Genomic DNA, 15,826 nt, shown 5'->3' on the forward strand with positions numbered 1-15,826 from the left:
TTTTATCGTGCACGTCTTGCACGATCGTTTTTTTTTTAGCAAATGCACGATCGTAGCTAGGCCAGGCGGCAAACGCTCGCTTCTTTTGCGTCACCGAGGCCAAGCCCGTTACCTATTCTCTGCAATCCGTATCAAATGGGCTCGAGTCGGCCCACTGACAAACCAAGGCCAGGCCCAATCCAACGTTTCCGATGTCTGAAAAGCAACCGGTCCTCACACTTTTCATCAAGAAAAAAAAAGGTATCATTAAGAAAGAAACAAAAAAGAAGAAGAAAAAGTCCTCTTCCGCCATCGCCTCCTTCCCAATGGCTGGTTTCGCCGGCGACGACCCCTTCGGCTTGGACTACGACTTCGGGGACGACGGCGACAACGACCCGTTCTGCTACGACCCATTCGAAGACTACGGTGGCGACGGGGACGAAGGCGAGGGGCTAATCGGCGGCCCCTTCGCGCTCGACTACGGAGACGGCGGGGAGTACTGCATCTCAGGTTTCGCCTTCCGCGACGGCGATGACGACGGAGGCGGCATCCTCGTGGGAGATGGCCACGCGCCCCTGTCCTCCCACGACGAACCCATTCTCGAAACCCTAGGCCGCTCATTCGATTCCGACGGGGGCCTCAGCCAATTCTACCCCCACCTCGTTTCTGCATTGGAACTCGTCGAGGATACCTCCGGGGAGGAGGAGGAGGCGATGATTTCCCGAAATGCCCGGGGCGGCGGAGGGTCCGAATTCGAGCAGGGGGCGGTCGTTGAGGAGGCTGCCGACGACGACGTCGACGGGATCGGGCTGATGCTGGGCGGGTTGACCCTCGATCCGCGGCCGGTCGTTGGTGGCTTCCAGGGCCTGGTGGACGCCGTTGAGGAGGCCACCAGCGAGGACGACATGGGCGAGGTGGGTCATGTGGGTGGGCTCATGCTGAGCGGGTTCGACCTCGTCGCTCCACAGGTCGTCACGCGGCCCTTCCGGATGGTGGTGGGCGGCGAGGACACCGACTCTGACGACACCGACTGGAACCTCGTCGATGTGCTGGCGGGGCGCGTCGGGGAGGCTGCGCTGCGGCTGCCGGCGTCCCGTGCGGTGGTGGACGGCTTACCGGAGGTTGCGCTCAGCGATGAGGAGGCCTCGCACGGCTGCGCTGTGTGCAAGGATGGCGTTGCGGCGGGGCAGAGTGTCCTCAGGCTCCCCTGCAAGCACTACTTCCATGGGGAGTGCATCCGCCCGTGGCTTGCCATCAGGAACACTTGCCCCGTGTGCCGATTTGAGCTCCCAACGGGTGACGCTGATCATGATTGGCGACGGAGCAGGCCTGGTGTGGTGTCTGTGGCGCAACAGAGCGCACCAGAGCAGGTATGTTACTGGCCTTTGTTTTGGTGCGAAAATATTGATTTCAACCCAGCAAAGCCTGTTCGTTTGCTCGTTCAAGATCGTGGATTATAAGCTGAAGCAGTATCTTTCTCTCACACCAAACCAGTCAGCAGTAAATAATCCACGATCGTTTACGACGAAACGAATAGTATTTTTCTCTCACACCAAACCAGCCAGCAGTAAATAATGCAATACGATGATTTCTACTCTGCAGTTCCTAAGTCATGAACCTCTTAGTATGATCTACTGACTCACTTATTGGCTTAGCTTGTTCCAAATGAATGTTTCTAGTTCAGGAAGTAACTATGCACTGAAGGGGGGGGGGAGGGGGGGGGGGGGGCGGTTGCAATGTGGATTCTGAGTATTTCTGTGCCCAAAATTAAAATGTACAAGCTATGCACTTTTCATAGCAGTGCAATGCATATAAGGCCACCAAAAGCTCTTATAGGAGCTGGATAAAGCACAAAAAAGAAGTTTTTAAGGAACCAAGGATTCAGAAAGCTTATGCATGAGCAGCAAACCACAATTGTTATCAAACCACCCAGCAAAAGGTGGCTATGAGTTCCTGTGGTGGTTCTGGATGCTTGCAGGCAGACTTTTCTACAGTGTGCCTTGTAATATTTTTATTATTGTTTTTTTTTGGGGGGGGGGGGGGGGGGGGGGGTTGTGATAAACTAGTTTACCCTTTTGAAGGAACTGGTGACAATCTGTATGCCTATGTAGTTGGAAACTCATGGTCCGCTGCATCTGCTAGAGAAACAATCATTACTGTTTTTTCAAGCTCCATCTGCTTTAGAGCATCCTAAAGTCTTAACTTCAAATCACCTAGCTTTTAGGTTGAAAATTATCACATCACCAAACAGTCACTTTTGATTTATCTATTCAGCTTCAGCAGCTTTTTTGAGGTCCTCAATGCCATCAGTGATATCTTTGTTGGGATATGATGAGCTTTTTAGTTCCCTTTGTACTGTTCTCTGCTTTCCCAGTGGGCCAAATTTAAATAATTAGATCATGTACCATGTTAAGGACCGCGATCAATAGTTTCTTCTCCCTTCATTTTGTCCCTTGATTTCAAGGGGTATCACCCAAGAAGCAGAGAACTGAGCATCACTTATTTGCATGGCGGCCATCTATGTACTGTCCACAGTGCTATTTCAATAGATGTGGATCGTGATTGCGTCATGTCAGCCGATCCCATTTGGCTTGTTCTGCATCAGATTCTGCGTTGGCCCTCAGCAGCAAAATATCAGTATTGTGAATTTGCTAATTTCGCACATATCCAATTATTTTAATCCATATTTATCTTATTTGGATTCCATCTTGCAAATTTTGAAATTGCTAGAGTTGAATATGTGCAGACATTCAAACATGATGTGGTGTGTCGTGTTACAGGGAAATTTTTGTTAAGCCATTTAGTTTTTTTTTGGCTGAATCTTTTGGCTGAATCTTACCAAGGTGAGTATTTGCTGCTCCCTCGCAGCACTGGGGTATATTTCAAAATCTTCTCCGCAGTAGGGTGCTTATGCTGTTTCCACGTTGCATCTCAAAATGAAAGGGCTATCCCTTGATTTCACCATTTGAAGTCAGTTCTGTCTTCCACATTTGCGAAGGCTCCTTTGACCGCTTTAATTGATTTTTACTACGGTGCTGTGATCTGACAAATATTATTATATTGATAGAGTGGAGGCTCAGGCGCAGGCAGCTGGAGCCACAGTAGGCGCAGGAGATGATGGAACTGAATGCCCGGGAGAAAATAGACCTGAGCAAGGCACGTCTTGATGAGGCGGCATACTGACTGATGCCGGCAAACAGGATTGCAAACTAACCAACTGAAGGCGATTTCCTGTCAGCGGCGCTAATAAGAAGATAATGTGCCAGCGTTTAACATCTGGTCACTGATTATTAAGTATGTTTCTATGGCTTCTTTAAAAAAAAACTACGTTTCTATGGCAGTTGTTCAACCTCTGCAGCTTGATCTCAGTTTCTAGTCTAAACTTGATAGCCTTTTCACCTTGTTCCTTGTTAGTTTGGCACGACATAGTAAACTGCTCCAAATTCTCTTTAAGTTTTGTTTGGAATGCTGTGCTCTCCAATGGGATGGGATCCCGGTACGTGTTGCCAGTGCCCAGTGCGTTCCGCAGAACTGAGAGGCCCCTATAAATGAGTAGGAGCCTCTTCATGGTTCATGCCCTTCGTTAAGCATCCAGTGAACTGATAAATCTCTGGAGTTTCAATTATAAACTCTAAGCTCATTCAAGTTTTTTTGCATGATCTTTTTTTCTAGATCTTTTTTTCGTGTCTAAGTGCATCCTTTCACCCACTGGACAATAGCTTGGAAACAAGAAGCATGCTGTGCTGGGGAATGGTCGAATGGGAATAAAGAAAAAGCGCCTGGACCAGATGGCCAGGCGCTTTCCTCGTACTGAGTCTAAGGCGTAAGGCCCACACAGCTTTTATCTGGCCAGTGACCACGGTCAAAAGCGTCAAAGGTCCCCCTATGGCGGGCACATCCTAATCACAGGTAAACAGCGCCTTCCCGGGGCGGCGCCGCCGCCAGTGCTCGCCGGCGGCGGCATCTCCCAGCCGATTTCCCCGCGGGAGAGGCAACCGCACGGTGAACTTTGGAGCTTCCCCTTCAGTCAGTGAGTTGGGGGACTAGAGCGATGACAAAATTTCTTGGTTTTCCATACGAATTTTAGTCATACTATTTGCCATTTGGACTAAGACTGTTATTAATCCTGAGTGGTTGAGCAGAGCCTTGCTTTCTATTGTGGGCTATCCGTTATTGTAACTGCACTATGCACACCAAAACAGACAAAGATTGAAGGGGTAGAAATTCTGGTAAACAAACAGGTCGGCCTGTCGACAAAGCTACCCAATAATGCCCAGGGAAAGTGCTGTTAGGAACTGCCTTGAAATGCCCTGAATCAACTCGTCAGATTTATACCAAAGGACACAAAAATAAAAATGCTTTGCTCCATTTTAGATTTTACCAACTCACATTAGTCAAAGAAAAGGTTCCATGAAAGAATACAGGGGAATTGCTTGTGTGCCATTAAAAAAGATCGCAATGCCCTTGTGAGTCCTCTGGAAAAGTTCAAGCGGTCTTTAACGTCATTGCTCCAACTTTTTTGTGCCCTCCATGCCACTGCCGTTAGTTTGGGCTTCTAACGGTGTCAAACTGCAGGTGTGAAAAGTCAAAAATACCCTTAAGTCTAAATATGTCATTAATTTTTTTAGTATCTTAACGACTTCAAATGAAAAAACTCAAAACTAGAAAGTTGTAGATCTCGTCGAGATCTATAATTTTCATATAAAAATTATCTTCATTTAATTCCGCAAAAAATATGATTAATATATCTTAGAAAAATCATATCTTTTGTTTTGCGGAATTAAATGAAGATAATTTTTATATGAAAATTATAGATCTCGACGAGATCTACAACTTTCTAATTTTGAGTTTTTTCATTTGAAGTCGTTAAGATGCTCAAAAAATTAATGACATATTTAGATTTAAGGGTATTTTCGATTTTTCACACCTGCAGTTTGACACCGTTAGAGCCCAAAGTAACGGCAGTGGTATGGAGGGCACAAAAAAGTTAAAACAATGGCGCTAAAGACCGCTGAACTTTTTCAGGGACTCACAGAACATTACAATCTTTTTAATGGCACACAGGGAATTATCTCAAAGAATATAGATAAAGCAAGTGATCTCCTATGTACGCATATGCTCGTGAGCACCGAAATTAGTAGTATTTATCTATATCTACGTACTCAACAGTACTATACTACAAGGCTACTAGGCACGGTATTTCTCAAACTAAGCCACCTCAGGTGTCCCTGCTGCAGCTTCAGCTTCTCCCACTTCCACTTCCATCTCGCTGAGCCTTCTCTGCAGGCCAGCAGCTTCTTCTCTGAGCTTGGAGTTCTCACGAGCTACGGCAGCATGCTTGGCGATCACGTGGTTGAGCTCAACAAGAAGCCTCTGGTTGGTGCCCAGGAGCTCGGCCACCTGCAATGAGAGTTCGTCCAGGCGCCTCTGCTTCCTCACGCGCGACCTCCTCGCGGACTCACGGTTCGACGCCAACCTCCTCTTCTTCCTCTCGTCGTTTCCACGCCTCTCCTGGTGGTTGTCCGCCGCCGTGGCAGACACTGAGCTCACGGTGGTGGTAGTAACGCTGCCATTGCAGCTGTATGGGTATGGATCGAGATCGACCATGTCAAACGAGCTGAAATCGTACATGGGATCATTCTGAATCTGTGGTAGGAAAAGGCTGGCCATGTCGAAGCCAGGGAGGCACGCTAAATTGGCTGCACAGTTTTGCTGCATGTCTGAAACTCTGAAGGAGAGTAGGCTTGGATGCTTGTTGCTTGGTGGTTTGCAATGTGGAGAAGGAAAGACAGTGGTGTTTTACTGCAATTGCAAAGGGGGTGTGTTGGATGAATGGAGGGGGAGGATGAGCACGGGAAGTGTTCCTTTTAAATCGCCAAGAAAACCAGCCAGACCCTAAAGTAGAAGACACTGACCCACCTGTGCTGTTGTAAGCAAAATTTGCTTTTCTAACTTTGTGGCTGTTTGAGATTATCATCTTGATTTATCAGATACACAGCCATTTGGCATTTTGTTGTAAATGTGTCAGCGTCATGAGGAAAGGCTAGGACTTTCTCAAAACGCCTTTCGGATGCGGAAATTCTGTCGAAAGTTACAACTATTTTGCTCTGTTCTGGTTCTAGGTACAATATGCAAAGCACCAGCAGTTAAATATTCCTGTGGGATCATGTCATGCCGTCAAATATTGCCTGCAAAAAAAAAAAAAAAGCAAACGGCTAGGTTAGAAGTATTACATGAACACATCCTTTGTGCATGCATTTGCAAATCTAAACACAGGGAGCTTAAATTCTGAATCGAAAAGAACTGCGCCAAACATTTAGGACTTCTATGCCCTTTCATGAATATATACATCTTTGTTCATGCATTTACAGTGGACAATAATGCATTGCAATCATACAGCCATGTATTGCGTGCTTTGGCCAATCTGTTTCTTGTGACTAAGTAAAGCTGTTGCATTGTATGCCCTTTCAAGTCGAGATTGTGACAACAATATCTTTGGCAAGGCAGCTAATAAGTGAAATGAGGGGCAATTGTTTCCTCCACTACAGCGCATGTTGCGTATGACTTGAGAACTTTTTGGTAAAAGTCTTTTGGCTACTTCTTACTAATATCCTTCTCTAGATTCACAGCGAGCTGTTGCGTAGAACTGTAAGTGAGACGTTCTGTCATTTCTGAATGCCATAATTGATACCGCACTTTTACTAAGCAGTTGTGATTCTTTGGTAAGCTCTAGAATGGAGTTACAAAGCAGTTTTAGTTTTGTTGGACACAACCACATATGGACAGTTCCCTCAAAAATAAACACACACACATGGACCCATTCTTATTCTATACATGCATGGTATGGTATGGATATACTAGGTAGCCTTGGAATATTATTGAAAGATTTTTCATACTAAACCACTTAAAAGTGGCAATGATTGTTTCATCAGAACATTTCAAATTCTTATGAAAACTTGCGTGTGTGTCTAATTGTCGATAGCAGAACTAGTTGTTATTCGGACCGACGACTAACAGTCATATACTCCTATATTATGTTGCTGTCAACCAAAAGGCAATGATTAGTGACTTTTGTTGACCATCTTCTTTTGGTGCACCATCCTTTTCTTTTCATATAGCTATCAGGAACGAAACGGAAGATTAGCTACATTTCTCTTCATGTTCCACACACCCCTGATAAAACTCTCTACTTTCAGATGCTCTTCATATAAACAAGCGGTACTTAATTTTGTCTTCATGCAGAAAACAACAGCAGTGAATTACTGTTCGTTAACTTTGATCCTGAATGTCTGTTTTGCATATGCATATATACCTTGTCACTGTCTATTCTGTTACTTTTGTTTTGGTTGTGGTGACATCTTTAGGTTGTTCTCCTTGAAATGAAAGTAATACTTTCACCGCACTGGAATTTATTGGCCATAACAGGGACTTGGATTGGTCAGGTCCTAGTCGGCTAGTGCACATCTCCTACAAGGCTAAGCATCTTGCGTGAGGAAACTAGAGACCATTAGCATACGCAAGGCCTGTCCTTACTTTGCAATTTTGGAGCACCTCAGCGCCCTAAAGGAGGTGACTAAAAGCGCTTTTACGATGAAGCCACTAGGTACTTTAAGCTATTTGCACAATCATTTAATTATACAATGGTATTGGAGGATAGGGATGTGATTTGTGGGCTACGTACCTTTGCCACCACAGTAGTTAGTGCCTTGAACTTTAGATGCACCTGTCTCTTTGCTACAATTGCAAATTAGTATATATGTAACTCGAACTGTGCAGCATTTTGTATTGTTGTATACCACCATTACACCATACAATGATTTTGATTTGTGGATTATAGAAAAAGGAACGGGATACATATATAATCACTGATAGGATCGCGATGCTGAATCCTGTCATTGTCCTTATGATTAATTTAACTAAATTATCACTTTATTAGTAAAAAAATGTTGGTGGGTACTTGAAGGCAGTGAGCCTTGGATGTAGTCCAAAGAAGTATATTTTCCCACAAGCTTCTTATTTTCTGGTAGACAGTAATGGCTCATGAGCCCCAAATAAAAGGATCAGTAGGTTGACTCCATTCTTTCTTTAAAAAAAATCTATGTGCATGTGAGAGAGGGGCCCTTTATTCTTTAACTTAAAAAGAGAATTCTTTAATTGGGATCTGTGTCAAGTCCACATGATGCTTAATTTGGATTCATACAATCTGTCAGAGGACAAATACGCTGCATGTGGTTGTTGCTGATCAACTTTGGATATCCAGGATAAAACCCATGAGTGACATTCAGTTCAGTGTGCAATAAGATGTTACACACATTTTCGTTTGCCTCCTAGCTTAGTAACATTGTTTTTGATACGGTTCTTAGCGCCATGGCCCATGGGAGAAGTGCTAGACTGTTCACATCAGTCAAAGCATATGGTGTATCTTGATGCTCATCAGCGACTCAGCGTGTTGCTCCGTCTCAGTAGGTAGTGTTTTGCTGTCCATGGCCCTTATCTTCCTAGCTAGAGCCATAGAGGGTGCCTAGTTGTATAATCCTAGCTCCCTTCCACCGTTGTCGGAAAGATGACTGAATGATCCGTCCTTTATTTTGCTTAGAAAGAAGGCCAGGAGGACAGTATGCTCTTCCTTTCTATGCTTTCCTCTCCTGCCCCAGATGTTCATTCCAGCGTAAGGCAATCATTGGTGGAGCAACCAAAGCAAAGGCATGATCTTTGCAGGTAGCCCAGCCTATCAGACCGCCCGGCGTCCTTTTCGACATCGGTCCTTCTCCCTGAAAATACAATGAACCACTGATGTAAAGATGCAAAATGTCTACAAATTAATAATCTAACAAAAGCTTTTGCTTAGGCTGATTAATGTGTCTACTAAAGGAGGCGGTAGTTAAGAAAAGCTTTTGATTCTGCCCAAAAGCTGGTAAAGATGTACCGGTTGATTTGCCTGCTGGTCAAAATGTACCGGTTGATTTGCCTACTGCAGTGCTGCTGGATGTAGCACTGATTTAGCCTAGACTATCAGACAGTTTTGCACTTTTTATTGGAGGTTCCATCTTTCTTCCTACACGAATCCACATCCTTTCAGCTGAAAAAAAAGGTCTGGAGTTGCGTTGATCTCATATGTTACTCTTCAGTATTAATATCATGTACTAACATTTGCACAAGATTGGTCTATTTGAATCCTCAAACACTTGTGCGTTACATCTAAATACAGCAGTGTGAGAAAAATGACAATAAACCTGTGATATAGTATTTCAGCTCATTGTTCATGTGACTACAAAACTAAATAAAGTACAGAATAAACAAGTAAATGGCCGGCCTTCTTGATGACCTTATTCAACAAAGAAAGAATACTTTGACAGATAGCTAATCGAGACACTATGGGAATAAAAATTGTGATGCCAACTATTCACTATCCAACATATGAAGATTGCATCCGCTGCAAGGCCCCCTGCTCATCTTCTTATTTGTCTGCCTTCGGAATAATCACAAGGTGCTGTTCTCTTGTTGCTGCCATGAATCAATCAGCTGAAGTTTAGCAGCAAAACTAGACCATATCATGGATGCAATGGCAAAACCTCTCACTGTCACCAGGAACAAAATGAACTCCGCAGCAAACTAGGTGGAAGTATCTGACTTTGCTTCCATGTCAAAATTTGGATGCTGCCAGCAAGCATGCAGCTGCCTCAACTATAGTTTCTGTAAAGATAAGATATCAAATAACTGTTCATGTTTTGCCGCGATCATGATTTTGACTTGATTATTAGGGCTGCATGTGAATGTCTGATGTCTTCACAGTGTGTTTTTCAATCTAGAAAGGAGATTCAAGTGACTCATCCCAAACATCTCCACTTGCATTCGAAGCATCTTCACCATCCTCTTCCATCGCCAATCTTACATACTCTCTTCGTGCAAAACGATCCCAGTCTGTTAATGATGGCTCTTCACGCATCTGCACTCGGATTGGAGGAAAGCAGAGGTGTTACAAGTGACAAACAGTTCATGTGAGATTATCAATGGATATTATAACATGAATAGGAACTCGACTTACTTGGCGGATAAGGAATGGATCCCTAGCTTCAAATGCCATAAATTTGTTCAGATTAAAGAGAATGTTGAAGAAATGCCCAGACAGTTTGCACCTTCGGAAGTCTTTCAACGTCAAATAGCTATCATTCTAGAACAAAATTAATGCAACTAATTCAGCATAAAATGTTTATTAGTTGGCAATGTGCAAATTAAAGTAATAAAGGCAACCTCAGGTCCAATCATATCAATGAGCTGACACAAGATGTCCTCAAATAGAACAGGTTCCTGGGCCATGCACTCCATGCGATGAAGTTGCTCCTCAAAGAAGAACTGAAGTTCAATGTGTGTAAGTATGCCATTGCCATCCAAATCTATACATTTGAACCTGAAGAGATGATGTCACCAAGCAAAAATATGAGAACTTTTGGATGTTATAGGCCTGGTTGGAAGATGAGGAATTTTTAGGATTTAGTTGAAGCTTGTACTGAATCCTAGAACCACCTTTCCAAAATGGCAAGCAAATCAAATTCACATGACATGTTAGACTGATGTGTTTTAGGTTGAGGATCAAAGGCTACCCTAACAAATATAGATAAATCTTCTTTTAGAATTGATCTCCTAGTCATGAATGAATTTTCGTACTTTAGAGGGTCAAGTTGACTACGGTTCTACCAAAATTCGATGAATGTCTCCAAAACCACACATTCATTTCTTAATTCAATTTGTAGAAAAAGGAAACCTTTGCTTGAAGGACCATTAGTGAAGAATTCTACCCGGAAGGGATGACAATGAGACCAACAGCCAGTATAGCTGTGAAATTTATTTTAATCGAATTTGCTCTGTTCAAAGTAAGAGACTTTTCATGCCACTGCCATTTTTCTTTGTGTTGACTAGTTTGATGTCTTATAATGAGCTCATCACTTAACATTTTTCTTTCGCAAATACCCCTTGAACAAAGATAGATAGTTCTAATAAATAAAGCACCATCCACCCTATGTTTTTCTCTATCCCTTAGAAAGGATGTTTTAGAAATGTTATACAGATATTGTTCCAAGTGGTTGCATAATATAAATATACATTGAAATCGTAACATTGTAAGTGATGCATAAGCCTCATGATAGGAAGTGCAATAAAGGGTAAACACAATAGTACACTGAAGATGGAGCATCGATCAATATTAAAAAAGGTATTAAACCAGACGTCAGCAACATACCAATATTCTTGGCTTGGCACTGATGATTTGTCCTCTTCAGACAATATAAAATGGACGAAATCTTCATAGTCCCATTTTCCCTTCAACCTTACTGGTAAATTTCCTAGGAACCTACCATATATCCATTAAAAACTATCAACATACATTCAATAAAAGGAACCTGAAGATAACTCGAAGAAAATGAAGTTGGTAGGACAAAAAGAAAAACAAACCTCTGAAAAAATTCTATCTACAATCCTATATGTCAGTGCATGATTTCCGTACTTAATAAGATTTTCTTTGTCAATAAAGAAATCATGGTCTGTGTCCAGTTCCCAGAACTTGCAATATATCACATAGAAATGCTCATATGAGAAGTACCTACAGGGGAAAACAAACAAGAAGTTCAATGTCTTGCATAATGGAAGATTAGGATTCCCCTAAAGAAAAACTGCACTGGAGAAAATTCTGTAAATACAAAGGAGGAGAATTGTTAGAACTTGATTTGAAGGTGTCACCTTAAAACTTTATTGATATCTTCTTCATCATCAGCATGCCTGAGCGCACTGAGTAGATTTCCACGCTTCAGCTCCCTAAGTGTCAGATGTCCACTCCCAATTCGATTCAAGGAATAGAATATTCTATATACGACAGTCTCAGCTGACAAATAATGTTGTATATAAGCCAAAGAAGATAGAAGATGGGATTTGATATAATCCACAAATATCGTAGCATGGCAAAGATAGTTTACCATATCTTTCTTGAAATTCAGGTGTACTCTTCAAGAACTCCAGACCAGGATGGTTGTCCAAAAGGTCTTTCAGAATCGGTTTAAAATCCTCCTAAGTGAATCCAATCAATCATTATGAAGCATTGATTAGAGAAGAGCAACAGTCATCAACCGCAAACATGCTTTGATGAAATAATCCATTGCCAGTCTTTCACTGTATGATGTTTAGGGAAACAAGAGATGGATACCTTTGTGAGGTAGTTGCGATTCTGCTGCTTCAGAATTGTGAACACTTGGGTTGCACTATCCATACTCATCAAATTGCTATTCACCCAGAAATCAATGAAAGCATCCCTGAAACAGTCGAAGTGATTCCAAGTATATCATACATTAATTTTGTATAATGCGGACAATCAAATTTTGCCAACAACTACCTTGCCACGAATCCCGTGCTCTCCTTGTCTATCTTATCGAAGAGAACAGTGGTAAAGAATGTCGGTAGTTTGCAGAGTTCCCTGGTAACCATCCGAAATTCTATTGTGCAACAAAAAAGAGGCACCAAAAGAAAGTTATTAGATGAATGCCTCACCACAAACTACTGTGATCAAGACAATTGCCAGTTTCAATTGATTTGAGAGGGGATGCATGAAACTGCCTTATCATCAGCATCACCACTAGTCAACAGATGATTTCACGAATTAAATTGAACAAAAATGCAGATCGAATTTGGCGCACCTGGAGCCCGAAGACCATTTGAGTGGCCGGCGAAGAGCTGATCAACTGTCGATATGCATTGCTTCTTCACCTCGTACGGCGGTGGCCGTCCATCTTGAAAATAAAACTGGCAAACAAAACAAAAGAAATCCGATTGCTAACTCACCCATGGCGATCATCAAATACGATTCCGTGCAGAAGGGACAAAAATGAGAAGCAAAGTCTGATCCGATCGACGGATGACGCGGAGCAGTACCTGCGGTATGACCTCCTTGGCGGGGCGCGCGGCTGGCGGGCGGAGCGGCGACGCGGAGCGGTTGGGCGGGCCGGCGCCGAGGCTGCTGGGCCTCCGCGAGAGGCGCGGGGACCTCGGGGAGAGAGGCGGCACGGCGGCTCCCCCCTGCAGCATCATGGAGGGCAGCATCGCCGCCGCGGCGGCGGCCGCCGCCGCCTGGCCTTGGCCTTGTGCACGAGGCTGGCGAGCAGCGTGGCGGTGTCCGGGAGCGAGAGCCAGTGCGCGAAGAGGCAGTCGAGGACGCCGCGCAGCGCGGGCGCCCCCGGCGCGGGCACCTCCGGCGGCAGCTGCAGGAGATCCACCTGCAGCGGCAGCGCGCTCAGATCCGCCGGCGCCGGCGCCTCCACCATCCTGTACCGTACGTCCTTGGACTCGGAGCGCTCTACCTTCCCCTGCGCCGCCGATCCGGCTCCGGCGCGCGATCCCGTGCGGAGGCGCGGGGCGAGCTGCTGGCGTCGCCTGGTTGAAACGGAAGGCGAGGCCGAGCGCGTGGGCGTGGCGCGACGCGGTGGCGGGGGGTGGCTGGCTAGTTACCCGCTGGCTCCACGGATCTCGACGCTGTCTGCGCCGTCCGATCCATCGTCATCGCCTGCGTGGCAAGCAGGACGTGGTGCCCGGGTCAACGGCGTAGCGCAAGCGCAGTGGATGCGCACTTCGGCGACCCACACATGATCGCATGATGCCATGCATTACGTTGTTTATAAACTTGTTATTAGATCTGCCACCTTTGAATATTTGTACCAGAATTCTACATTTGTATTCACTCCGAAAAAAAAACTATGAATGCATGATTTTATATAGGATGTTGCTTAGTAGCTTGATATTGCAAATGTGTGCAGTGGAAAATGAGTTTTTTAATGTCTTTTACTTAGGATTGTACAAGTGGAATAGTAACACAATCCATTGTGTGTTTTCATGAACCAAAATCAGGATATACATGTAGAAATGGAAAAGGAAAAAAAGAAGAGAAAACATTGCATGCAAGATTTTGATCTTGCTGCATATTTTAGTGCAAAAGTTCAATGAAATGATCAGATAAGATACATACCATATGAAAAATCGGGATGAACTAGATGCAGGAAGAATGCAATTGAGGAAAGAACCTTGAAGGATCACTTAGTGTCAAAAAAAAATAAGGGGCAAAGAAAGAAGTAGCAACGGAGGTGAAAACCGACCATAAATAGAGTTGGTGTGTTTGGGTTGAGAAACAGAATATGTGGATGTCAAGGAAAGGAGGGGAGAGGAAGTAGGGCTCGAGGAGCACCGAGAAGCTCGGACCACAAGTCCCCCTCGCCCCCAATTCATCAATGTAAAAACGAACAACATATTCTTCACTTGAACTTTTGTAGGGCAAATTACTAAATTACTACCCTTGTTTATAAATACTTTGTCACTATTTCTTTTTGTTTGGTAAAACTTGTCACCAAACGTGTTTTTAGTTTGCCCTTTGTGTAACCCATGTGGAAATCTAACTTGTACATGTTCATTAGAAATTTCTAGAGCTTTCACTTTCCCTCTCTATATGTGCATTTAGAATGTGCTTATGTATACCAACAATAGAATAAAAATATTTTACGGTGGGTTATATTGTAGTATGTGATATGTTGCAACAGTCAATCTTGGATGTTACATGTTTTATGGCACTCAACATAAAAATTGGATTTTGCGGTGTTGCAACAGTCGATTTGAGATGTTGCAACAGTCGATTTGAGATGTTGCAATATTTTTTGTGGATGTTGCAATAGTTGTTTTAAGATGTTGTAACATGTTTTTTTGGATGTTGCAACTGTCTATTTAAGATGTTGCAACATGTGTTTTTTTGGCTGTTGCAACAGCTTGATTTGAGATGTGTGCAACATGTTTTTTTGGATGTTGCAACAGTTGATTTAAGATGTTGCAACATGTGTTTTTTGGATGTTGCAACTGTCGATTTAAGATGTTGCAACATGTTTTTTAGATTTTACATGAGGTTTTAGTATGTTGCAAACATTTGTTCTTGAATGTTGCAAGCAATGATTAACATCTGATCCATTTGTCTCTCTTTTCATCTCTCTCCCTCATGTACAACACGGTGCTGGTGTCTGCAAGCGTATAGGAAGCGCAACCACCATTATCGTGGTTTACTATTGCATCATAGGAGAAAGAAGGGAGCCGGAAGGGGATGAGCGCTGGGGTGGGACGGGTAGAGCAAAAGCCTCTGGATCCGAAAGGAAACTGAGTGTAGCGGAAGCCTCTGGATCCGAAAGGGAAGGAGCGCCTGGGTGGGGATGGGGAGAGTGGAATCGTCCGGATCAATTGTTTATGTCCGAACGTCCGGGCGTTGGTATTTCCTAATTTGTTCCGATCAGTTTTCAAACAAGTCCTATAAGTATAGAATTTTGTCTGATCGTTTCCAAACAAATCCGAAGTATAGATTTTGTAGATTCGGCCCAAGATCAGGCTCGCTTATAGCAACGGAGGAACCCCACAAAACATGTTGAACCATTGCGGGAAATAGGTAAAGTTCCCGCGTTCCAGGTGGTGACATGATGCATGACGAACTTGTAAAAAGTGTTTAAAAATATGGTTATCTCGACAGGTTTGCAATATTGGTAAGGCAAATAGTACTTTTTGTCCTGGTGAAAAATACCTTTTTAGGGCCGTCCGGTCAAAAGTACCTAACCTTTCCCTTAAAAAAAAGTACCTGACCACTTTCTCGCTTGCTCTACTTGGGTTTTGGAACTTTGTGGGTGAGTTGAGCTGGCCTAGTGATGACTATCCGATGCAATAGAACGAGCGCTGCCCCCCGCAGTGCGGCCCATCCCCCGCTGTGCCGCCATGTCTCCATCCCCTGTGCGCTCGTTGCCCTCCACACCCTATTCCCACCGTGCTCCATCACCTAAATGAGAATTTT

General features: G+C 43.9%; 2 protein-coding genes and 1 pseudogene across 2 annotated transcripts; 1 reads left to right on the forward strand and 2 right to left on the reverse strand.

Moving 5' to 3' along the window:
• Window positions 1–225: 225 nt before the first annotated feature.
• Window positions 226–3,545, forward strand: LOC136471316 (E3 ubiquitin-protein ligase AIP2-like). Its single transcript, XM_066469046.1, has 2 exons — window positions 226–1,349; window positions 3,047–3,545. Exons 1-2 carry the CDS (start codon window positions 306–308, stop codon window positions 3,095–3,097), a joined length of 1,095 nt encoding a protein of 364 aa, XP_066325143.1. The 5' UTR covers window positions 226–305; the 3' UTR covers window positions 3,098–3,545.
• A 1,558-nt stretch (window positions 3,546–5,103) lies between these two features.
• LOC136471317 (basic leucine zipper 8-like) lies at window positions 5,104–5,814 on the reverse strand. The gene has a single exon (XM_066469047.1). It carries the CDS (start codon window positions 5,695–5,697, stop codon window positions 5,188–5,190), a length of 510 nt encoding a protein of 169 aa, XP_066325144.1. The 5' UTR covers window positions 5,698–5,814; the 3' UTR covers window positions 5,104–5,187.
• Window positions 5,815–9,083: 3,269 nt separating this feature from the next.
• On the reverse strand, window positions 9,084–14,108 carry LOC136471318 (serine/threonine protein phosphatase 2A regulatory subunit B''beta-like; annotated as a pseudogene).
• Between the last annotated feature and the right edge of the window lie 1,718 nt (window positions 14,109–15,826).

This window comes from Miscanthus floridulus, chromosome 8 (genome assembly GCF_019320115.1).
Source record: "Miscanthus floridulus cultivar M001 chromosome 8, ASM1932011v1, whole genome shotgun sequence".
NCBI lineage: Eukaryota > Viridiplantae > Streptophyta > Magnoliopsida > Poales > Poaceae > Miscanthus > Miscanthus floridulus.